Raw genomic sequence first — 24,983 nt, 5'->3', positions numbered from 1 at the left:
GGAATTCTTCCGGAAGAAGCTTCTTCCGGAAACATTCCGGATGACGTTCTTCCGGAAATTGTCTGTGAGTATTTCCGGAAGACACAAATTATTCTTCCGAAAGAAGGTTCTTCCGGAAACTTTCCGGAAAAATTATTTCCGGAAACTTTCCGGAAGAACCTTCTTCCGGAAGAATAATTGCTGAAGGGCAGTTTCGCCACTTCACTGTTTGCTGGGTGCCCCAGCAATAATGCTGGGTGCACGTAGCAAGTGCCATCACAAATGGGTACGAATCCATCCAATTCGAAGGCCCAGGAAGGCTTAGTGAGCAGTGAAATTGAAACCCTAGAATGGAGAGTATAAATGCACTGGGTTGCAGGGTTAGCATTAGTTCTCTGGAAGAGGAGTGAAGCAGCAGAGGGAGGAGCGGCATTAAAAATGCAGATCTTCGTGAAAACCCTAACGGGGAAGACCATAACCCTCGAGGTCGAAAGCAGCGACACCATTGACAATGTCAAGGCTAAGATTCAAGACAAGGAAGGTACTACTCGTCATTTCCCAAACTCCATTTATTGAATCGCGTTTCCCAATTTTCCATAAACCAAAAAATCCTCGTTTGAATTTTCAGGCATCCCTCCGGATCAGCAGCGTTTGATTTTCGCCGGAAAGCAACTTGAAGATGGAAGGACCTTGGCCGATTACAACATCCAGAAGGAATCAACCCTTCACCTTGTCCTCAGGCTTCGTGGTGGCATCATCGAGCCTTCCCTCATGGCTTTGGCTCGCAAATACAACCAGGACAAGATGATTTGCCGCAAGTATGCACTCTATCTTTTTTCGTTTTGTTTTTTATTGTGTTTTATGGGACAATAACTTAGCCCCTTTTGCTTCTCGAGTGGAAAAGGGGTTATTCTTGTTCCCTATATTAATGTCCATCTATACTTTGTCAACTGTGATTGTTACTCACAGTTGATTTTCATTGTTGGTACATTCTAGCTGTGTTTTATGAATTTTATTTTGGCTTGGAAATATTTTATTGATAATTACTTGCTTTTACTTATGTACTGAAGTGTGTTGGTTTTGGTCTATTAGATGCTATGCTCGTCTGCACCCTAGGGCTGTGAACTGCCGTAAGAAGAAGTGCGGTCATAGTAACCAGGTCCGTCCTCAGTTAATGTTGGATTTTGTCTTTTTTTCTTCTACCGTTTAGTGGTTTAAATATGATTGACTTTGAAAAATGTTGCTCTCTTGCAGTTGAGGCCTAAGAAGAAGATCAAGTAAATTCTGGGTGGGATATTGTTGGTCTCTACTTTCGTTTTGTTTGTCTTAGAACAGTGACTTGTTTGGTATTTATCGTTTCTGGTTTTGATTAATGTTAATTGTTTTGAGACAATAGTTTTGAACTAGTCAATTATATTTTTATGATGCCATTTTGGTCTTAGTCAATTATAATGTTATTATGACATTTTGATCTCGTCTCACCTCTAGCCGTTGTCGATTAAAAAGCAGTAAATTTATGCATCCTTTTCCTGTAATTTTAATAGGATTAACTACCATTCCATCCAAGTATTATTCTCTCTTCTAAACAGTCCTTAAAATCATTAAATGACGTAACTAGTCCTGAAACTATGAATAACGGTAATTATTCTCTCTTTTGAATACTTAGGAAATTACGTAGCATGCTTATTTTGGAGAGGAACTAATACTTTAACGACCAATTGACTCTATTAATTTTTTTAAAAAAAAACTCGTTTTACTCCGCTGATTGACAGTTTATTTTAGTTCATTTTTACGAGAAAGAGTCACTACCATTGAGTTGTAAAATTGAAACTTTAGCTTATTCTTTCCATAATCCCAATTTCTAATGTCGTTGCCCATTGTTTTTGGCAATTATCCAACATTTTTATTTAATAAATGATATTATGATTTGATGTTTTTGAGCATATATACCATCAGCTTTTGAACTTTCACTATATATGTTATCAGAGTCACGATAAGATTGAGAATACAATTGCAATAAGAAAATATTTAATTATACATTATCATGAACCGTGTGAATGAATTGAACGTGGAAGCAAATACCAGATAGATTGTTCACTTTTGCATGTCGTTTTATTGAGGAAATATAACAACGTCGTTCAAGCTCCTTGACAGGAACGTATGTCATACGGTTAAAGTATATTATTTATGCATTCTTGGTACTTTACTACTCTATGTTGACTGACATTGTTATTGAGAAGTACCAGCGAACATAATTTTTACTCGCTCTACTCTTTGTTTTTGACTTAGGACTTCGACTCTTTTTGTTGGTCGTTGAAAGCTTTGGCAGCTTCAACAGTAATCTTCATGAGCTACATCTGTGGGCACAATATCTTACAATTAGGTGTATGAATTATATGACCATTTTAAACTTAAATCAGCCCACCAATTTCAATTTTTTAATTGAAAATTCAAAGTAAATAATCATTCCAAGGATGATCTGTTATGGAAAGTGCTTGTTCGGACTTTTAAGGACGGACTCGAATAACAAAAATAAGATACGAAATTAATGAAAGAAGTATAATGCATTTTAAAATCAGTTTGGTTTTTGCAGAATTACCGAACAGCTTCTATCCGGTTCAAACCTTGTTTTGTAGCCGTAAACTAAATAAATTTAAACGTAACAGAATCAAGTATACTGTTCATAAGTGTTAAATGTGCTGAGGTTGAATTGTTTGGGTTTTATTTATTTTATTCTGGATTAATTTTAGGTTTCTTGATGAATCAAAGAATTAAGAAAAAAAAATTAAATGTATGAAACTCTTGTTTAACTTGTCTCAATAATTTCTCAGAATTATTCCTCTATATACTTACTATAACAGTATGATTTCGAAAGACATTTTGGAAGAAAAAAAAGTGGAGGGGTATATGGCAATTCCAAAAGACAATTAGTCAAAGTAGTTCTCCATATGAACTGGTCAATTAAAACTTAGCACTGTTTACTTGGTCGGGCTTCTTTAGTGTTTAGCCCGGTTTGGCTCAACCCATTTACACTTACTTACATTCAAAAAACCCTACAATAGACGCACACCGTCAAAAGGTAAAAACCGTAGAGACTCTATTCAAACCCACATCTCAGTCTCTATCTCAAGCTACTTCACAGAAAATGGCGGTGCCTCTACTCTCCAAGAAGATCGTGAAGAAGAGGGTGAAGAAGTTCAAGAGGCCTCAGAGTGACAGGAAAATTTCTGTCAAGGTATACATTCTAACTTTTATCTTTCTGTTTAATCTACATGCACTGTTTTTTTTTTTTATTCGAAGAAAGTTAAGATGTGTTGTGTGGATCGTATTTTTGTGATATTACATTGTGTTTTTGCGGCATATGGATGTTGAACTGCATGAACTTGGGATCTAGCTAAGGATATGACGATAGTATTTTGTCGCCCCAGTCTTAATTTGCACCACAAGGTGTAAGATGGTGATTGACATTTTACCTGATCCTGCTAGTTATATATGAATTTGCTAGTTTTTAGTTTTTAATTTTTTTCTTGATGTCTCAATTTTTTTTGGACCGATGGTATACGAGGATACAGTTTTGACTCCCAGTCTTACTATATTTTTTATACGTGGTTAAAGATCGACTATCTGATCCCATATATCATATAAGAATTATGAATTGTGTTCTACATTTGGGGGTGCTTTTTTTGTTGGTTTTTTTTTTTTATTGAAGTTGATTTGTTTCCTGATTGTTAGGGTTTCTTTGTTTTTTGTTTTAATTTGACGCACATTGGATTTGATGACTACTTTTTGACACGCAGCCTTACTTGCTCCATTGGGACACTCTGTTGAGAGTTTAATTGTCTGATAACTTAATTAATATGCACAGATTGACCTACTTAGTAATTTTTTATTTGTCCGAATAAATTTCCCCTTAAAATTGTTCTTTGTAAATTATGAAATGCGATTCCAAAGAGATATGATGATGTTTATCCATCAATTCTGCAATAGAATGATGATTACTAACATGCACTACCATCTGATCTCTTGCATCTTTTTCATGGTGTTATTGCTGTCAAGTAATTTTGTTTGACTAATTGTTGATTATAATTTATTATCCTGATGTCCAGACTTTGGACTTTTGTCTTGCTGTAGCTGTACAACTCGTTTTAAAGGCATATATAGAATTTTTACAGGCCTTGCGACATGGTTTTCTTTACTATAAGCCTTCTGTTACTGTTTTGCTGTTTACATCTCTTGAGTACATTGATATTAGTCTCATAAAGTGTTTTCATTTTAATAGTACTTTTCTTGCTCATGTAGTTAAGAATACTTTTGCTTTACCTGAAAATTGTCTGATCTGCAATCTTTGATGACATTTCAATAATTTGCCGATTGTCTATGATTATTATCCTAAATATCACCATCTTTCGGCTAAGATTGAATATGAAATTATTATCCTAAATAAGATTATTAACCTAGTGTGTATAAACAATCAGTTCTTATTTTCTGACCTCATTTTTTTATTATACTATTTCAACAGACAAACTGGCGCAGGCCAAAGGGCATAGATTCTCGTGTTAGGAGAAAGTTCAAGGGATGCACTTTGATGCCAAACATTGGTTATGGTTCAGACAAGAAGACCCGCCACTATCTCCCTAATGGTTTCAAGAAATTTGTTGTTCACAATGTGAAGGACTTGGAGCTGCTCATGATGCACAACAGGTGAACCATTTCGTCCCAATCCCAATTAGGTTTTCGATTCTAATTCTTTTGCATCAAACGTTTTCTGACCACTTTATTTGTGTTTATTTTAGGACTTACTGTGCTGAGATTGCCCACAATATATCCACAAGAAAGAGAAAAGATATAGTTGAGAGAGCCGCGCAGCTTGATGTTGTTGTGACAAACAAAACGGCCAGATTACGCACACAGGAGGATGAATAGTCACTCATTGGTAGTGAATCCTGATGACACTTGTTGCGACATTGATTGGATTTTGATCTTTTTTTATGCTTCTATAAATTGCAGCATGATATACATTTAACATGGTCTTTTACCCCTCACTTGCCGTCTCAAATTCGGTTTTAAGTGTTGTAGTTCCTCAATTTTTTCAGATCTCAATTTTTAGTCCGTCGAAACTTTTTTTAACAAATTTTATTCTTATGTTAATTCTCCATCAGCATTTTTGGGAATTAAAAATTAGAATGTGAAAAAGTTGAAGCATAGCGATAGTTTTTTTTTTTTGGATACTATAAACATGCGATAGTTGCTTGAAGAATACCAGAAATCATTGTATAGGTTAACGCCAACCATGTTGTGGAACGCGGACATCATGGAAAAAACCTGACTCAGAATTATAATTATTAATTAAAAAGTGCACAATCCCGTGGATTATTATTATTTCTTTTCCATTTTTTTTGGCATGAGTGTAGTATATCAAATAAAAATTTAATAATTTTATTGAAACCATTTCATTTCTGGATTAGTGGTAAGTGCTGTTTTTCGTTCAGTTTGGTTTGATTTTATATTAAAAAAAACCATCTGAATCAAATTTGAAATATTATGTGATTTGTTTTGGTTTTCGTGATTTTTATTAAAATATTATTTTAATAACATTTTAAATTTTTTATCTTTTAAATTAAATTACATTAATTTTTCTTTAATAATAATTTACGAAATTAATTTTAGAATGATTCTTTGAAAAAGAAAGGGATATGTATTGTGAAATTAAGTGATATGTACATCGATTTGGATTTGAACACAGGGTGGTGGTTACCACAGGGTGTCTAAACTTCGAATTATTATTCACTTTAATCATAGCAATAGTCCCAAATTATTGGTTAATGGTGACTCAAAATGAATTACCAATAAATCACCAAATAAGTTCTTAAATTTTTCTTATAAGTTATTAAAAATATTAAATTAATTCAGAAGTAATTTGTGAGATTATATACATTTTATTAGTTATAATGTAGTATGGTTGCATCATAATAATAATTTTGAGACAAAAGGTGAAGTATAGATCATTAATTTATATAATAAACTTGTATGATAATTTTTAAATTAATATTTTTCTCTACTTTTTTCTTATCAATTATATCACACAAATACTCCTATTCCAATCTTTCTTTTGTTGGATAATTTTTAGGCTAAATAATCATTTTTATTTTTTATTTTTTTAGTTCTATTTGATTCTTCATCTTTAACAAAATTATTTTTGTCTTTTATTTTATTTAAAATCTTCAAAATGGTTATTTATCTTTTAAAGGATTAAATATGGTACCTCATATTTAAAATGTTAAAAATGGTCCTTCAAATATTTAAAAAATAGAATAATTCTTTAACTTTAACGAAATGTTATTTGAAGGACAAAGTTAATTATATTTTAATAATTGAACGATCATTTTGAATTTTTTGAATAAGATAAAAAAAATTAAAATAATTTTTAAAAAGATAAATGATCATTGTAAATAAAATAAGACAAAGAACCAAAATAAACATTATCCTACTTTTTTTATACAATACCATACTTTGAATCTAAAAAGTTGGAAACTAGTTAAAAATACCATAAATGTGCCTTTTTAACACATTTGGGTTAAGGAAAAAGTTATTTTGATTTTGTGGGATATTGTTTTAAATGTGTGAATAATAAGAGGAATAAAAATAACACGCAATCAATTTTTTAATATTCAAAATCAAACTATAAAACCAATTAATCCACAATTATAAAGTGGTAGTATGGTTTGAAAACCTTAATCTACTGAAATAAAATAAAGAATTTAAAGATTATGTATTAATTTTTTATATTTTTGATGTATAACTTTTTTCTCCAAAATAAAAGTCTAGCATATTATCTTCTATCACTTTTTTTAACATAATCCCGCCCATATTTATTTTAAAGGATGAATACTAATTCACCTAGTAATAAAGAGCCTGTTAAAAAAATGTGAAAAGATTGTGTTCGTAATTTTTTTCTATTTACAAATAGTATTATAAGCCTAATACTTTCTGCCTACTAATTGATTTATGGCTGGTTATTTTATATCAGCAGGGTTCATGCTCCATGCTTTGAGGTTTTCCACCGAGATGGGTTCAGTTCCATTGTTGAACACAAACAAGTGAGCTTGATTTGCTACTGCTAGTTGTGGATAAACACGAGACAAAATGTTTGTCTTTCCTCCTTCACCAAAACTCTCCACTACTGAGTGATCAATCTACCATTCAGATGAAAAAACAAAGAACATTGATTTAGTGTCTTGGAGCTCATAAATATGTTATATGTAAGCAATAAATGGAGCAATGGTTGCATTTGCACATACCAAACTCCTAAGAGAGAGTTTCCTTTTAGTGGCCAAATCCACATCTACAAAACCAGCAAATGATGGCTTGTACATACTACTCTTCAAAGAGGAACTGTTCAGAATTGTCAAAATAAAATAAAATAAAAAAATCAAAGATGTAAAAATAGAAAGAAATTAGAAATCCTCATCCCAATTTGAATTATAGACTAACCTTCTTGCATCTGAGCATAAGAGAACCACATGCTTATCTGGACCTTTGAAAATTCTAAAAAACACAGGAGTGAACTCCTCAAAATTTTGAGAAGCTAATGTGAGAAGCCCAAATGGTCCAACTCCACCTTGAAGTTTTGAACCCTTTTGGGCACAGAGGTCCTGTGCGTTTACCCACTTAGGATCATATGTCTCTGCCTTGTCCAAGCTTGCAAATGAGAATGTAACTTCCACATCTGCCTGCAGGAAAAAAAAGTTTGTTATATATATCATTATATATGTATGTATGAAAACACACACATGAGCGTTAACCTTCCCGAGCACAAAAAACACATACACACACATAGTAGTGCTTTATTAAGAATCTAACCTGGGCAGCAGTGATTCCTTTTACTTCAACGTAATCTCCCATTTGAAGCTTTTGACTGTTCATATTAACTTCTTTCCCTCTGAGACTGTTTAATTCTTCAACAGGCCATTGCACCAATTGTCTCCCAGTAGAATCAAGCCACACAGTTCGCGGAATCGCCTAAATATTTTAACAAACAAACGTACATGAATATTTAAATTCAATTCCTTTAATTTGCACTAGTATAAAAAAAAGAACTATAGCACATCATAAAAAAAAACTCATATGCAAACATAAATTGCTCTGCATGAAAATTAATTTCTTTAAAGTAACTATATCAGTTGCAAGCTAAGTTAGTTTGAGGCTAAAATACTTTCTTTCATCTTTTTTTTTTCTATTTCAGTTTAATATCTTAAGTTAAAAAAAATCACTTTGGTCTATTTGGATGAAGTTGATCCTCCTGTCAGTCTAGTGTCTATTTGGATGAAGTTGATCCTTATGTCAGTTTAGTGTGCTAACTTAGTTTGGAGATACAATAAATTGTGAGACGTACCTTATAAAAGCAAAAATTAACATTTATCAAATTGGTGTAGCAAAAACACTAAGAGACCGAATTACAAACAAAAAAAATTGAAGGCAATGCATAATCTAAATTAAGTACCTGAATTCCCGCCCATCCTTTGCGAACATCATCTTCCTTGGTATCAGACTCATTTGCCCAACCCCACAAGATTCTTCGATTTTTACTGGGGTCAAAAAATGACTTGGAAGCATAAAAATTACCATAGTCATACCTAAGTCCACCCCAACCATCCTCTGAGGTGTTATCGGGGGCATATCTATCCTTATCTTTAAAATATGTTCCCACTGTATAGTAGTCGAACCTTGTAATGTCAAGACTATTCTTAAACACGTACTTCACATGATTCCCCTCCTCGGACGTCTCCAACCCTGCATTGCCTCTAAGCAAAACTGGATAAAAATCAGGACACTCCCACATACCAGTTTCACCCTTGGAATGGATCGGATGTTTGGCTTGCACCCAATTCATAAAGTCCTTGCTCCTATACAAATAAGCTATACCTGTAAGATTCTTTCTACTACCCACCAATATCTTCCAGTGACCGTCCTTGCTCAACCATGCCGTCGTTGGGTCGCGAAACGCACTACCGTTGACACCCTTGTTAGCAACCAAGATTGGGTTGAATTTGTCAGGTTTAACCCATTTTTGGAGGAGTGGGTCGTTTAGGTCTTCAGGTATAGCATAGCATTGAACCTGAGTTTGTTTGTCGTCAACAACTCCGGTGTAGAGGATCACTGGTCCTTTACCTGGGACTATGGTGGCTGACCCAGACCAACACCCGAACTTGTCAAATGGTTTGGATGGGTAAAGTGCATGTTCAAGGGACCTCCAATTGATGAGATCCTTTGACACTGAGTGAGCCCACACAATGTTACCCCACACTGACCCTTTGGGGTTGTATTGGTAGAATAGATGATAGATTCCCTTGTAATACATGGGTCCTGCATTGTTGGCAGTTAGGAATATAAGATAATATATTAATGTATGGACGTTAATTTAAAAATGACGTTTCTACTTACCATTTGGATCTGCATGTGATTGATGTGTCCGTTAACCATGAAAGGATTTAGAAAGTTAGTATTCTGAGATAACAATTCATAATAACCAATATAAGCTTATAATTAGGCATGCATCTCCACGTATTAGCGATCCATTGTTCCCAACAACATGGGCGATGTTGAGGCGTGGGATAAGGTGAATTGAAGGTGCGAGCTAACAGAGGAGAACAATTTGAAGCCATTACCAAAGAATAGGACACGTGGTTTATAAAAAGTAGCAAGAATTAAAGTACAATGAGCACTGGTTTGCTTCAAGCCATTTAGATAATTTTTATAATAATTACGTTATACTTAAATAAGTCTACCAAACTCATAATTTCTGACTTGATTTTATATTGTAGTAAAAAAATGTAAAACATAGAAAACGATGATGATTTGTGCACTACTTGAGTGCGATAGTACATATAGATGGCAATGTGTTATAAAAAAAAAGCAATGTAAAATTCAAAAAGTACAAACTTAAATGTTATTTTTATTTTTATTCGATCAAATGTTTTATAAAACATGAAATATCATTTAGTGTTTTATAGGTGTCAAAATTCCAATATCATTATGATTAGGCTTAACTATATTTTTATTTCTTGATATTTAATGTTTTCTCATTTCTGTTCCTGTCATTTTTTTTAGTTCTTGTAAAATATATTTGTTTTATTTTCTTTAAAATGCTTTAGATAATAAATACATTTTTTAAGAATTCAAACGATTTTTTTATCAAAAACAAAAATAAAAAAATACTAAATTATAACAACCAAAAGTATATTTAAACATTATAATTAACTAAAATTGATTCACGCAACAACACGTACAACAATTTGTACAGAATGTTCTGTTTTTCTCTCAGCATTACATGGTTTATTATATTCCACATTTCTCTCACTTTTTTCTCTTTTGCTTTGTTGTAAAATTATTGATTTGTTATATAAGGAAGTCTGATTCACCACTATTTAACAAAGGGAATAAGATGGAAAACTATTCCATATGAAAAACAAAATCCAGTATTCGCTGCCCTACTTCCCATGCACTTAAATATAAAAATAATTAAATTATCGTATAGATTGAGATTACTATATGGTTATAATTTTTCCTCTTAAAATAAAAACATAATTATCCCGGACCGTACAAAAATTTCATCCAAATCCACGTAGCACTAACACAAAGTAGTTTATATGTAATAGCCCTGCTTGATGTCCAATAGAAAACTTTGGCATGCATAATTTTTTAACTACTAGAAAGCCATGCAAAAAGGCATAAGTTTAGCCAGACGTATGTATATCAATTTCAAGTATTCTACATCACCAAGCAAATCCTTTACACCTATGAACGAGGCACTTAATGCATGAGAAATAATTATTTAAGCTTCAAAGGGGTGTAGTGTACCAAAATCATTCAAGATATTACTCAAGGATAAAAGAATCACATTAAACAAAATAAAATAAATTGCACTCAAATATATATCAAGGTTAAAAAGAGTATCATACGAACCGTTAATCCAGTTCTTAGGAGGTTGAAAATGGTACGCAGTTCTGTGTTGTCCGCTCACGGATATCGTAGAAACAGATTGAAGATGAGGATATACTTTATGAAAAGCTTCAACGCCATTGTTGATCAGTAACACAACAAAGGCGAAAAAAACTACAGAGATATAGCGACACTTTGGGAGAACCATCAGAAAACAAGATGAAAATAAATGGATTTGTTGCGTGCGGTGGTTTAGCATGGGAATAGAAAGCATGGAGAGAAATAAGTAGATGGTTCCCATTATTTATAGAGTGATATTCAATTCAAAGGGGGTAAGGTTGCTGACAGATAGGATTAAAATAGGAATTAGACATAAATATATAAATCCAAAACAAAAGCAGTAATTGTTTTTTACCATTGTTTTGGACGATTCTCCCGGAAAGATAGGAAACCTAATACTAATGTGGGAGTTGAGTCTATGTTAATGGGATTTAGATTTTTAAACCGAGTGGATTACCCTTCTGATTATAAAACGCACTTATAATTACTATTTTAACATGTGGATTATATAACAAAATTATTTGTTTATATATTTAAAAATATTTTAAATATATCATTTTATAATAACTAAATATTTTCAAATATATATGTTACATTTTAATTTTATAATGAGTACTTTAATTATTATAATAATTTTTAAAATAATTATCAGAAAATTTTAGAAATTTAACATATATAATTGATTGTGATTGAACCGTGTAAAAGTATTTTACATTCGAAGTTCATAACTTATTTTCTTTAGTTTATAACTGAAAATGGACTGATGGTTAAAAAAACTAAATATACATATCAATCCATATAAAAGATGGTTTTGCTATATACACAATTATTATATGTCAACACTGCATTTATTCTTTTCTTCTAGTTGGGTTTTTATTATTTTATTTTAAATTAATAAAAATACATAACTGTAATAATTAAAGTGAATCTACATTTTAAGTAAATCAATAAATTCACACATTAAATTTTATATAGATTTAGATTTAATATAGAATGGTAATTACTTTATTAAATATTATGCATATAATTACAGTAACTTATTAAAAAGAGATTAAAATAATGAATAAAATATATTATCAATTAATTTTTATATATTTAAAATGTTGAAATAATACAGTTAATTACAAGATTTATAAATATATTTGAATATATAAAGTATAGTTTAGATTTATAATTATTGAACAAATTAAATTATGGTATAATTTTTTAAAAAATATTCGTAATTATTTTAGTATTTTTAATATATATTTCTTGTTTTTTTTAATCTGTGGAGGTTAGAAAATCACCCCAAATTACTTTTAAAACCTTCACAAATTATTTTTCTACATAAAAAATAAATAAATGTCTATCTTGTGGCAGTCAAAGAATCAATTTATAGCGATTTTTTAATTGTCACAGTTTTTTTAAAATAAAAAATAAATAAGAATCTAAAAAAGTAAAGTCATCTTTAATAGCATAATTTATCTATTTCTGTAATTTTTTTTAAAATCAATCCATTTTGATAATTTATGAACAAAATTGCATCATTTTAATACAAGAGCCTAATTCTTCAATAACCATCATACCAATTGCCTACCAGTAGAATTGAGTCCCAATTCACGGAATCACCTTATTATTTTAAGACATTTATTATATGCATATTCAGATCCCTCTAATTTGCCTAAGTATGCAAGAATAGAAGACTTATAACTGTTTATGAAAACGAAAAATTCTCCATGTGTTAAGTAGCACAACCCATTTTTAAGATTAGTTCCTTGTTTATTTTCATTTCAAATTTATAACTGAGCAATAAAAACAAATGAGACCAATTTACAAGATAAAAAAAAAAAAAAAAAACGAGACCAATTTTATATCACGTGATGAAATTCCAAAACGGCCGGTCTGGATATGTATAGGGACCAACTTTATGTACCAAACTTAGGTTATGTATGATAAAATTAATTAAAGTTAAAAGTTGGTAATCGAAAGTTTAAAAATTAATTTATTAAATTATAAGTATTTAGTAAAATTAATTGTTAAAATAATTTAAAAATGACTGAAATATAATAAAATTATTTATTTAAAAAGGTAATAAGAAAATTTGATAAATATATTAAAATAACAAGAAAAAAATATAAAAAATTAAAAGTTAGAATTTTTAAAAATGCTAAAGTAGCATTTCAAAAAATACTAAAAACTACTAAAAAAGCTTATATTTTGAACATTTAAATGAGTTTTCAACTAATAAAAAAAAGGTTACATTACTCATTTAGTCTCTATAGTTTCATGATTCTTACTTTTTTTAGTCCCTATAGTTTGAAAGTGATATTTTTAGTCCCTATAATTTACATTTTAATTCTCTTTTAGTCTGTGTAGTTTTGAAAATGGATTTTTTAGTCCTTATAGTTTCATGATTTTTACTTTTTTAGTCTCTATAGTTTTCAAATGAGAATTAAAATATAAACTATAGGGACTAAAAAGAACATTTTTAAACTAGAGGGACTAAAAGAGAATTAAAATATAAATTATAGAGATTAAAAAGATCACTTTCAAACTATAAGAACTAAAAATATAAGAATCATGAAACTATAGGGAACAAATGAGTAATTTAACCTAAAAAAATAAAAGTTAAATGAAATATCTTGCAAAACATGACCCCGTAACATGACCAAATTTAGAAAATTATAACTTATTTATTATCATCACTTAATGATTTATAGGCTTTTAGTCTCTACTAAGGTTACTTTTAACAAAATTAGCTGAAAAGTTAATTGGAGGCTGGAATAGTAGCTCAAAGCTGATATATAGAAGCTGAAAAACTAGCTTGTTAAAGTATAAGTGTAAAATAATATAAAAATAATAAAATCATGATTTTATAAAATGCTAGCTTCTATTTTTTTTATTTAAAAAATATTACTTCAAGTAACATTTAAAAAAATATAACAAGCTACTAAAAAAATTTTTTTACCAAACAGTCAAACAAACTTTTGAGTTAGTAAAAAAATTTAATAATTAGATAAAATGTCTTATCGAACATAATCTACATATTTTTTAAGGAGCTAATTTAAAATAAAAAAAATATTATAGAAACTAAAATAAAAAAGTTATATAATATATATTATAAGGATCAAAACTCAAGATTTTTTTTAAGAATCAAAAGTAAAATACAACTATATTTCACAAATAAAAAAACATATATAACTCTAAATAATTTGACATGCTTATCATATATAACATAGTTATTATTTTGTCACTAATTTAAAATCATATGCAATATAATATTATTACTTTTAAAATTTTCGATTCATACTCTATATTTGGGATATTGTTTTATGCAATTGCTAGAAGGTAAACATCTTGTTGGCACCACCTTCTTATGCTATTGCAACACTTTAGTTAAAGAAATCCTGAAAGGAGCTTAAGCATTGTCCTTTGTAATTGTATTATTCAATAATATCTCACTAGAATGTAAAAAAAAAAACGGAAAGGATAAAGAAAAGGCATAAAGTATTATTAAACTGCCATAATTGTGCACTAGCATATAGATAGATTACTGTATATATTACACTCCATCCATCGTATTGATAAAAAGTTGCAACACGTGGCAAGTTCAAAACCGTTACTGGGTTCAACATCAACATGGGATGAAAGTGAAAATGCTATGTGACAGTGCCCCCACTGTGCAATGATCTTAGCTGAAATACCATGATACTGTTAGTATATTCAGTTTAGAAAATAAAGAACAGCCACCTCGTACCCGAATTCTGTTTAGAACTGGACACATTCAAAGGCAAGAATCCGCAGAGGATATGACCTTTTCAAGTTTAACGATACTGATAATAGTTTCAGAATTTTATATTTACCATTGTCAACTTAAAAAACATGTAACTGTTTAATAACATATCTTTTTAGTACTTTATAATACTTTTAGGAACATATAAAATATTAATTTTACAAAGTAACATCATAACGTATTATTGTATCATAAAATATTTTCAGGACACCCCATTCAAATTTGAGAATATCAGAAAAAAATAATAAAAATTTGAGAAATGTTTTGTGAACAATTAAACAAGATAATGAAAGGTCCAAGGATTGGTTGAATGAAGCAAGATATGGTCTTGTGCCTCATAAGTCACAGATTCTAGCCTCTACTTTTCTTTGCAACTAAGGTAAATGTAAGTTCCTTGTAAGTATTTTTTGAGTCTAAAAGTTTTCTATTACGAGGTGTTATTCTTTTCCTTAAATATTGTGACAAAAAAATTGGACAATAAAACTATTTTTTATCTTTTAATATATTACTTATGTTATTAATTTTTTAATTTTTAAAAAGAATTATTTAAGAGTTTAATATATACCTTAACAGTGAAAAACAGTTATATACTGTCATGCATTTAATTACATCATAAATTATCATTTAAATTACTTCAAGATAATTATTTAAAAAATTAACAAATTTATCTTACATAATAATTTGTAATTAAATAATTGTGTAAAATTATAATTTTTTTTCTCTTATTTATTTAAATATAACTATAGTTTGAGCTTTTCTTCCTAGATTCTTTATTTTTAGAAAATAATCTTCAACTTGATTAATCTAATTTGATTTATGACTAATTTATTTCAAGAGATGTTTTATATTTTCAACTCACAAGATTAAAAAAAAAAAAATCACTTGTGTCATTTAACGACAGTGGTGCAACTCGTGTTGTGTATCATGCGAGTATGTAAAAGTTGTTTTGCAAGACCCGCATGCTCTCATAAAGACTACTTTCTGTAAACTTATATAATTAATGACTTGTAAGTAACTTTTGGGATAGATGTTTATGTCCACTAAATCATTAAAATTATAAAGTGCTTATTGTGACTTTCGTATATTTATTATCATTTTTTGTTCATTTGGAAATAGAAAATCTTAAATAATTGATTTTTCCTTCTATTTGATTTTAATTTTTTTACTTTATTTCTATACTTTTTTTACTTGTTTTCTAGTCAAATTCAACATTAATTTTCACAAAAATAATACTACTGTTTTTAGTATAATAATTTTACCAACCCGTACACATTTTAGAAGTTTTCTTTAAAAAAATGATACACGGTATAATAACAAATTTCAAAAAACATTTTTGAATTTTTTTTCATAAAAAAATTTCTCGCATTTTTTTCAAAAAACTTTTTTCTAAAGGCATCAATCGATTAGCTAATTGTTTGCAAAGAAATTAACTGGTCTTAAAAGGTTAACAATACACTCAAGCACACTATTATTAATTGAAAATTGTAAAAAAAAAAGTATGAAATTATAAGCAAAAATAAAATGAAAAACCTACACATTTTTACATTTTTTAATAAATTTAATTAATCATAAAAAATAAGATTAAAAATATATTAAAAATTATGATTTAACATTTTTCATCTTGAATTAGACAACTTGAGTGGTTTTAAACACTATTTTAATCATTTTCGTTTTCAAGAGCAAAGTAAACTTATCCAAAAACATCATTCTATTACACAAGCATTATTTCATCATGTTGCTCTATTGTATTTAGACTAAAATATGGCATTACTAAAAAAATTATAGATGTTTCATAAATATTTATTTGAAAAAATTTAAAAATAAGTTTAACTTGTGCATAATCTAATTTATAAAAAATAAAATTAACATCTCAAAACAGTAAATTTTAACTTATAAAAAAATTTATATCATCTTTTTTTTTCTATAAGTGTTTGTAGAAAAATTTATTAAAAGACGAATTTTTTTAGGGGGGGACTTGTTTAAGTTCTAACTAATATTTATCATCATTATCATCTAAATGGTTTCACATCTTCCGAACCTAAAGAGTAACTAATTCTTGTCCCACCAGTAGAACAAATAAATCATTAAACTGTTTGATTGCAGAAACAAAATTTAACAATCAGTTCAAATTTTAGGCAGATAGGAAATGTTTTTGAAGTTTCAAAGACTACACACACAAAAGCGAGTATGCCCATATCGTTACAAGAGACAGAACTAGAAGTAGATGGCAAACAGCCAAAAAATAAAATGACAAGAATAACCACGCGAGCCTTACTTAAAATTAAACATTATTTATCCTATACTTCATCCCAAGGTGGGATTTACATGAGTACTTTGCTCTAAATATCAAATACAATAATCTATCTGCGGATGATGATGCATTCTTCCAACAATTTAATGGGTAACAAAGGCAATGTGATGTTACAATAGAAATACAAATTTGACTCAAGAACAGAGGACCCAACCACCGCCATTAGTTCAGCTGAGTAAGAGGCGATCGTGGAATAAGCGATGGTTTCAACTCCTTTACATCATTAGATTCATATGGATTATTTTCCCGGAATTCCTCAAGAAGGGCTTCCATTGGCAACGACCGAAGAGACTCTATTGTCCCCTTTGTCGGAACATCAGGCTCACATCTTATAGGTGTTGTGCCGCTAGCCTCATAGTCCTGCAAGACAAGAGAGGAAGCAACAACACATGTTCATTAATGTTAAACATGTCTATTAAATCATGTTTCTATTTGATTTTCCGAGAACGAAATAGAAACCCAATCAACCTACCCTGTACTGCTGTTGGAAAGTTTTGCTTGTTGTGTGTTCAATTGAAGTAGCTTGGCCATTGTGATCCTCTCGTAGCGTCTCAAGTGTATTTGCATGAGTTCTCACCACATTTAATACGCCAGATATGGATTCCCTCTCCTGTGCAGACGTGACTGCAAAAAATGCACCCCAAGAAAAAAAGGATGATGAATGCATTATATAACAAGACATTTTGACACAAAACTGAGATATTTGGTGATTCATGCCTCTTAAATATTTGTTAAATCATGATCAAACAATCTCAGCTGCAGAGGTAAATTTTGCTGAATGAAAGTTATAAATCGAAGGACATCCAACACAATACTCACCATCTAACTGCTCAAGAAGATCCTCACTGTTCTTTGCCACATCTTCCTCTGCTGTAACTCGTGCAGAATGGACCTCAACGACATGTTGCACATTGTTATCAGTAGCATTCCTGTACCAAAGTATTTGATATCACATCGCATGAAGCCTATTAATGAAGCATCAAAACAGTAAAATGGACCAAGAAAAACACAGGCAATAATCATATCCGTACCTGACAATTGACTCTGTTGCTGAAATATGTTTGGTCCCCATCTCATTTACAGCCTCATGTGTCTTCTTTGTATGTTCGAAAGCCGATTGAGCAGTATGAACACTAAGGATTGGAAAAGAAAGTTAGAATGCATGTGAGTGAGTGGATCCGGATGAGAAAAACTTGAGGAAAATCACTTACCCCCGCTGTATGAGTTTCTCCATACGACAATGCTTTGCGGCAGAATCATCAGCAGTGTCTTTTGCATCCTTTTCTGCTTGCACGCAAAAGGCCTGCCATTTCCTTTTTGCATTGGTCACAATATCTCCCATTGATGACACATGTCCATCTAAGAAGGACTTGTTCTTGATGCCACTTTCTCTAAGATCAACAAGCTTTGAGTCTACCTGCAAGGCCAATCATCAATCCAAGACAACAAACTAAATTGACAGGAACAGAAACAAAAAGTTATTCAACCGCCCATCCACCCCAATCTTCACCCATCAAGGGCCAAAAAAAGATACGACTATAAAAAAGAAGACCCATACTGACCAGATCCATTTGTCGCCGAATGTGATCAGAAACTAAACTAGTCATATTGGCAATAAGTTTCTCTGTATCAGATTTTGATTGCTCCTGTACAGAATAGATAACATGTCTACATCAGATGTCAACAATCATCATAACCATCTTTCAAACAATACATGTTAATATTATGTTATAACCTCATATGCTTTCTTAAACTCATCAATGCTCTTCATTTGCATTTGGTCAGCCTGTGATGCATAGTCTTCAAGCTTTTTTGATTCTTCAAATAGCTTATCCACAAATTCTTGAGAGCGATCAGAGATATCTTTTATTTGTTCAAGACTGAGATTGAATCTCTTTGATTTACAATACACAACATAACAGAGTCAGAAGAAGATAAAGAATATCAGTCATAACAAAGAAAAAATAAATATACAGGATGCTGTCCAGAACAGAGAAACAAAAGATGTGACAAATTTGTTAAAAGCTATAAACAGGTAAAAAGAAGGAAAACTTCGAAGCACATACACTGCGTAGTTTCCCTGCAAATAGTTCCAGTTCATCCTGCTGAGTTGAAAGGGTTCTCTGAAGATCGTCAAATATTGAACCAGCTTCAGTGGCCTCAGATGCAAGAAACTGATTCACCAAGAATAAAATTTTTATTTTAGTGGTTAGAAGAATAAAAAAAATGCCAAAGACATAACAGTAAAAGTAGAAATAATAATTTGAAACAGCTGAAACATACTTCCTCAATAGAATGACCATTAGAGGATATAACTGATGATAGTTCCTCCAAGTTAGCATCAGAGCCCGCCTTATGCAAGCGTACAACATTTTCCACTGCCTCAAAATGAGATATATACAAGGTCCTCAGAGATGTCACTTTCCTTTTCAAATCAACAGCCGCCTACAGAAAACAAAAAGGGGAATGAGAGAATTTACAGATAAACTATTACAAGAAACGTAAAAATATGGAGGGAAAGGATTCAACAAATTGGATGAAACCAACAAAGAATGTCGCTGACAAGAGCAACGGTATTGGATATTTGACGTACACACCTTATCATGAAGGTCCAAAAAAGAATGACAGAGCTTCTTCACACCTTCTAGATGTTCATTCTGTTCAGACAACGATGTTGCAACAGTATTGCAAAGTGAACCAACCTGCTGAGCAAGCTCCGCTTGGAAATTGTTCACTACAGCTCTGTTATCTGAGTTTAATTTATCTTCCCTACCTATATTACCAGACAGATAAATAAGTCAATAAACACATCTCAATTCTTAGTCGATCATAACAGAGAAAAGAATAAGGCCTACCAATTTTCAAAAATAATGAAGCATTATCCTGATGAGCTTTCTCCAAATCAGCTCGTAAAACACATGCTTGATGAGCCAGAGCATTTTCTGCCGCACATAATTAACTTTATCACAACGAAACATTACACAAGAAACAGTGATAGAAAGGCGATAATGTATACAGCATACCTGCTTTTCTCTGCTCGGAAATGATGAAGTCTTTTTCTTTCAGGGTATAGTGGCATTTCTTCAATTCTTCCTCTGTGTTGGCAAGCAACTTGCTAGTCTTGTTCAAGTTTTTCTGTGTGATTCATCACCATCTCCTTATAACAAAGCATATAAAATTCCATAATAATATTGAACAAAAAAATTGATAACTCACCTGAGTACTATCAAGTTTGTTGCTCAAATCAGAACACTGCCGAATTTGGTCGACGTATTTGTTTTGCAAATCCTCAAGTTGCTGGTTGAAACATAGAAAACAAGTCAGGCATAACAGGAACAACAAGCAGGCACGCCTTATATTCTATACATAAATAGCTTTTTCAATAAAGCAAACCTTCTGTTGAGTTTCTATTGTGACGCCCATCTGCTCAATTTGATCTGACATGGCCTAGACAGAAGAAAATCATGCATCAATTTAAGACCTCGAAAAAGTGATCATGAAAATAAACACCAAAAAAATTTATATTAATAAAGGACCAATATTTAAAAACATGCTAGACGACTAGAAATGTCCAAGGCACTCTAAACCAGAATGATCTCTATGATCTCAGCAGCTAAAAGTTACATAGACCAATAGTACTGCTCTTGATGAATTTTCCATATTGCAACAGAAGGTACCAGACAAAAAAAGAAGAGAGAGGAAAATAACCTTTTTTTCGGTCTCCTCCTGATAGTATCTTTCCTTTGGAATATATACTCCATTTTTCTCCCGTGTAGCATAAACCTCTGGTCAATGTCACAAATTTTATGATTTTCATCAAGAATGAGACACTTTAGCAGGAAATCTGAAGAATCCAAGCGATACTTACTTCAGCAACTACAAATCTACAATGCAACTCACCTGCCTTAAGGCGTTCAATTTCACCATAAAGATCTTTGATAAGTGTCGATTTCATCATTTTTTGGTTAACCTAAAAAATATCAGAAAAGAAAAAGGAGGTTAAAAACAATGCATACTTGTCTAATATGGATACAATAGAACACACAAATCAGTTCCTCTGTTTAAGAATTTTATTATAGATGATTTTATCATATATTTAGTTAATGACTGTAAAACACAAATATAGTCCAAAATCTCATGAAATCCTTGTAGAAGTACTATATTTGTAACATATTCACATGAAATGTTTGAAAGATACTATCGCTAAAGATGCATGGTATCGTAAACATTCTCAATAGCAAACCTCAGGCTTATTTTTTATGTGCTTTGCCCTGTGTGCATAATCCAGCGTGCTTAAAGTTTCTTCTAAGCAATGAACTGCAGGAGACACTGTCGCTATGATGCATGTCTTCGTTCTTCCTCCAAGTGAATCACGCAGTAAACGCGTCAATTTACTATCCCTAAATACCAACTTATCCATGTAAGCACACAAAGAAAAGGATAATTCCAAAGACTCAAAAGAATGAAGCAGTGTCAAAGGCCGAAAAGTTAAGAACCTGTAAGGGATGTGACCCAGGTGCTCCACTAGTGCATTGATCACTCGCCCTAAAGTAAGCAAACTTTTGTTAATTTCCCCTGCTTCCCTGGCACGACCCTAACAAATATTACACAAACAAAATTCAACTTACTAGTTAAAAATTATTATTCTATAGGTAAACACCATCATATATATATATATAGAGAGAGAGAGAGAAAGAGAGAGAGAGAGAGAGAACACTGAACAAATGACAAGCTTATTATGTATTACCTCCCTAGCACCAGAACGAGATATATTTTCTGACCCAGCCAGATCCACCAAATTAAGTTTACCACACTTTATCAGTTCTTCACCTTCTGGGGTTGCTTCTTTGATGTGGATTGTAATAGAAAACAACGAATGCGATCGACTGAAAAGAGAAAACAAGTCTTAGTAAGTAATCAAAAATTGATTCCAGTTCCTGTCAACTAAAGAAATAGCAAAACAAACGTTACCTACCTTGACTGCTTGTTCAACAAAGTTTCTGCAGTTCGTCGTTTAGAAGACCCTCTCTCCAGAAGAGTAAAAATCTCACCGGCACTCGTCACAATCTCTTCCTCCAAGCCTCTTACTAGAACTCCACCTTTACCATCCTCCATGAGAGGCAGCTGCTTTTTCTGCTTCTCCTCCAAAGAAGCCTTTGAAAGCTCCTCCGGGGCAAGCAAATCAGTGATTTCTTCATTATACAATTCCAAAAAAGTGACCTTCACACTGTACTCAGCATTCTGGCTCTCAAGTGTGTCAAAAATCTGCTTGACAGCCCGAGGAATAACTCCAGCTCCTGTAGGCAACTCTCCATTGGGACCACTCTGTAGTACAATACTCAAATAAAGCTCAAATAAAATCACTAACATAACTCATTATTCATCATTCATAGACACTAAAGCATACCTTGGCCCTTTTGCATTCCCCTTCCATGGTGTAGGTTTTTCCCGTACCAGTTTGACCATACGCGAATATAGTACAATTAAAGCCCTCTAGAACTTCATTAACTATCGGAATAACAGCTTGGTCATAAAGATCCCTTTGCTGTGCAGAAGGACCAAAAACCTTCACAAGATAAAACGAACACACATTACAAATTTGAAATTGAAATCCCCCTAAAACTAACTTAACATCTCACTATTTGCGTCCATTTCCGTAAACTCAAGCTTGAAGATCATAAATTACCGAATGTGATTTGAACAGAGAGAAGAGTGAGAACTAAGAAGGACCTTATCGAAGGTGAAAACCCTGTCAATGTGCTTGCCGGCGATGCTCTGAGACACGGCCACTTCTCGATTGTATTCATTGCAAGTCACGACTTGTGGCACGTTGCTTCGTAACTCTTCGTCGCTAAACGGCCTGCGAAAAAATTAACGACGTTAAAGGGTTGGAAATGGAGTTCCAGAACGAGGAAATTAACGAAGGAAAACGGAATTACCTGCAACGGAGGAGGACCTGAACGTTGACGCCCTTCTCTTTCGAAGACATGTTTGGTTCGTAGATCCGATTCTGAAAGTGGCTTCTGAGAAATGAAAATGGCTTCTTCTCTCTCTCTCTCTCTCTCTCTCTCTCTCTCTATCGACGTGAAAGGGTGTGAGAGCGGGTTCGGGGAGAGAAGCGTTTGAGATTTGAATTTTTGAAATCCGCTCTTCACTTTTCACCTTCGCTATATATCTACGGTTCAGCGTTTTTGAGGATAGTGATCCAACGGTGTTCCACTCTTTTTTATTCTTACCGTTTTGCCCCTATCGTTCAATGTATTTTATATTGTGTTTTCTTTGATTATTGGATTACCCTAACAATCACTCAAACGCTTCGGGCCTGGACTCTAGCCCACCTATGTGCTGAAAGGTCTATCTATTCTGACAAAAAAAAAACAAGGTCCATCTGTAATATATCTGCATCTGCATAAGAACATGCTGTTTATTTAATGATCAACTTCGTTATAGTAAATTTGACTACTAAATATTTTTAACTTATTGTTTATTTAATGATAAAATTTTATGGGTAGTTTGGAAAAAAATATTAAAATAAATAAAAATTAAAAACTAACTAAATAATTAATGTACCAACATTATATATGTCACGAAAGAACTAAATATTAAAAACATTTTTCTAGATATTAAAACTAAAAGATGTGTATACATATACATTATACACACAGTGGGGGGGGGGGGGGGGGGGGGGCTTACATAGCATAGATTCGATAATAAAAAAATTAATTTCATCTCAATATATAATAAAATTGTTCAAGAATTCATCAATTGTCTATATTTCACCATTTTTTTCATGACTCTGTAATTTTATTATATGGAAATTGCTGCTGTCATTTCTGTGCACATACACGGGTTGATGATCTAACTAGTAATTTACCAAACAATATCTACTATGGTACAAAAAAAAAAAACTCATAGGTACTCTATTTTGATTGGAGAAATTTAATTTTCCCAAAATGTACCTGAGGGTAAGGACATGTGGCCTAACTGATCATAGTATTTATGTTGAAGTATGATACGACAACATCTACAAGACTATATCGTTTTTCTTCCTCAACTCTTTCATTTTTAATTAAAATGATCAACCGCTTGGAGGTAAGTGCGGGTCTGTGGGACAACAGGCAACTGTTTTCTATTCAACAAAGTGATTGCAAAATTGCTCGTCAGTTGGGGCCTTGGGGGTATCTATGTTCTACAGTCCTATTGTTTTACCCCGTTTATCATTGGACTGTTTTGAATTTGGGATTTTTTTTTCTGCCTTCAAACTTTTTTATTTTATTTTTTTAATTATAAAGTTGCAACATGACTTGATATCAAGTCCTCACGTGAAAGATTTAATGAAATTGGGATAAATAAACCAGTTAAAGTATTTGGTAGACTAGAGCAACTAAATACAAATCATTAAACTAACTTTGAGGAAAATCATGACGCTTAATGCAGTAGGTGTTTGTAAAATGTCCCTTATTTTTGTGAGTGAACATAACATCCCTCACATAATATGTCTCTCTCTTCCAATTCTGGTCTGTGAGGGCATATACCAGGAACTCTACCACTGGCTTTGGTTGTTTGCAGAATTGTTAAATGAAAGTTGGAAGTTTGTGTTGGGATCCCTCCTTAATTGGAGAGGTTCTAGAAAATTCTGGAGCTTTCTGGAAAAGTGTAGAATTTTCTAGAACGTTCTGGAGAACTCTAGAGTAGTGTAGAACTCTCTAGAAGTTTGTGAAAGAATGTGGAAACCTCTAAAATATTCTAGAGATGTGTGAAACCTTCTGGAATCTTATGAAAAAGCATGGAAGAGAGTAGAAGAGTGTAAAGACTCCTAAAATGTGTGGAGCATTCTAGAGAATTAGTCTCCACCCTAGGATACAAGTAATCTCCACCATTCATTGTGGAGGTGGAGTAGTATAAATAAGGGTAGGAGCCTTC

The 24,983-nt window shown here is 31.9% G+C and overlaps 4 protein-coding genes and 3 non-coding genes across 7 annotated transcripts; 5 read left to right on the top strand and 2 right to left on the bottom strand.

Moving 5' to 3' along the window:
- Positions 1 to 368: 368 nt before the first annotated feature.
- On the top strand, positions 369 to 1,420 carry LOC100306626 (uncharacterized). Its single transcript, NM_001250830.2, is given in 4 exon segments — positions 369 to 520; positions 608 to 797; positions 1,072 to 1,138; positions 1,234 to 1,420. Coding segments are annotated over 4 exon segments (387 nt in total). The 5' UTR covers positions 369 to 417; the 3' UTR covers positions 1,261 to 1,420.
- A 1,647-nt stretch (positions 1,421 to 3,067) lies between these two features.
- Positions 3,068 to 5,127, top strand: LOC100527779 (uncharacterized). Its single transcript, NM_001250339.2, is given in 3 exon segments — positions 3,068 to 3,214; positions 4,499 to 4,680; positions 4,773 to 5,127. Coding segments are annotated over 3 exon segments (402 nt in total). The 5' UTR covers positions 3,068 to 3,124; the 3' UTR covers positions 4,903 to 5,127.
- LOC113001310 (small nucleolar RNA U31b) lies at positions 3,378 to 3,459 on the top strand. The gene has a single exon (XR_003266629.1). It is a non-coding gene; the product is annotated as a small nucleolar RNA U31b (small nucleolar RNA).
- Positions 3,928 to 4,004, top strand: LOC113001300 (small nucleolar RNA Z195/SNORD33/SNORD32 family). Its single transcript, XR_003266619.1, has one exon. It is a non-coding gene; the product is annotated as a small nucleolar RNA Z195/SNORD33/SNORD32 family (small nucleolar RNA).
- Positions 4,317 to 4,400, top strand: LOC113001301 (small nucleolar RNA Z196/R39/R59 family). The gene has a single exon (XR_003266620.1). It is a non-coding gene; the product is annotated as a small nucleolar RNA Z196/R39/R59 family (small nucleolar RNA).
- Positions 5,128 to 6,615: 1,488 nt separating the features above from the next.
- LOC100799008 (beta-fructofuranosidase, insoluble isoenzyme 1) lies at positions 6,616 to 11,152 on the bottom strand. Its single transcript, XM_041014153.1, has 7 exons — positions 10,942 to 11,152; positions 9,421 to 9,429; positions 8,480 to 9,342; positions 7,840 to 7,998; positions 7,471 to 7,709; positions 7,278 to 7,371; positions 6,616 to 7,172 (listed from the first exon to the last, which is right to left on the bottom strand). The coding sequence occupies exons 1-7, from the start codon at positions 11,123 to 11,125 to the stop codon at positions 6,993 to 6,995; spliced, it is 1,728 nt and encodes a 575-aa protein (XP_040870087.1). The 5' UTR covers positions 11,126 to 11,152; the 3' UTR covers positions 6,616 to 6,992.
- A 5,845-nt stretch (positions 11,153 to 16,997) lies between these two features.
- LOC100784714 (kinesin-like protein KIN-5C) lies at positions 16,998 to 23,204 on the bottom strand. Its single transcript, XM_003521426.5, has 23 exons — positions 23,000 to 23,204; positions 22,791 to 22,920; positions 22,468 to 22,626; positions 22,036 to 22,385; positions 21,808 to 21,946; positions 21,557 to 21,654; positions 21,304 to 21,460; positions 20,961 to 21,030; positions 20,769 to 20,845; positions 20,454 to 20,507; positions 20,277 to 20,357; positions 20,084 to 20,195; positions 19,916 to 20,002; positions 19,658 to 19,833; positions 19,344 to 19,505; positions 19,127 to 19,234; positions 18,796 to 18,954; positions 18,623 to 18,706; positions 18,272 to 18,477; positions 18,092 to 18,193; positions 17,880 to 17,989; positions 17,533 to 17,684; positions 16,998 to 17,420 (listed from the first exon to the last, which is right to left on the bottom strand). The coding sequence occupies exons 1-23, from the start codon at positions 23,047 to 23,049 to the stop codon at positions 17,223 to 17,225; spliced, it is 3,021 nt and encodes a 1,006-aa protein (XP_003521474.1). The 5' UTR covers positions 23,050 to 23,204; the 3' UTR covers positions 16,998 to 17,222.
- Positions 23,205 to 24,983: the final 1,779 nt, after the last annotated feature.

Source organism: Glycine max, chromosome 3 (assembly GCF_000004515.6).
Source record: "Glycine max cultivar Williams 82 chromosome 3, Glycine_max_v4.0, whole genome shotgun sequence".
NCBI lineage: Eukaryota > Viridiplantae > Streptophyta > Magnoliopsida > Fabales > Fabaceae > Glycine > Glycine max.
This window is presented reverse-complemented; position numbering and strand designations above follow the sequence as displayed.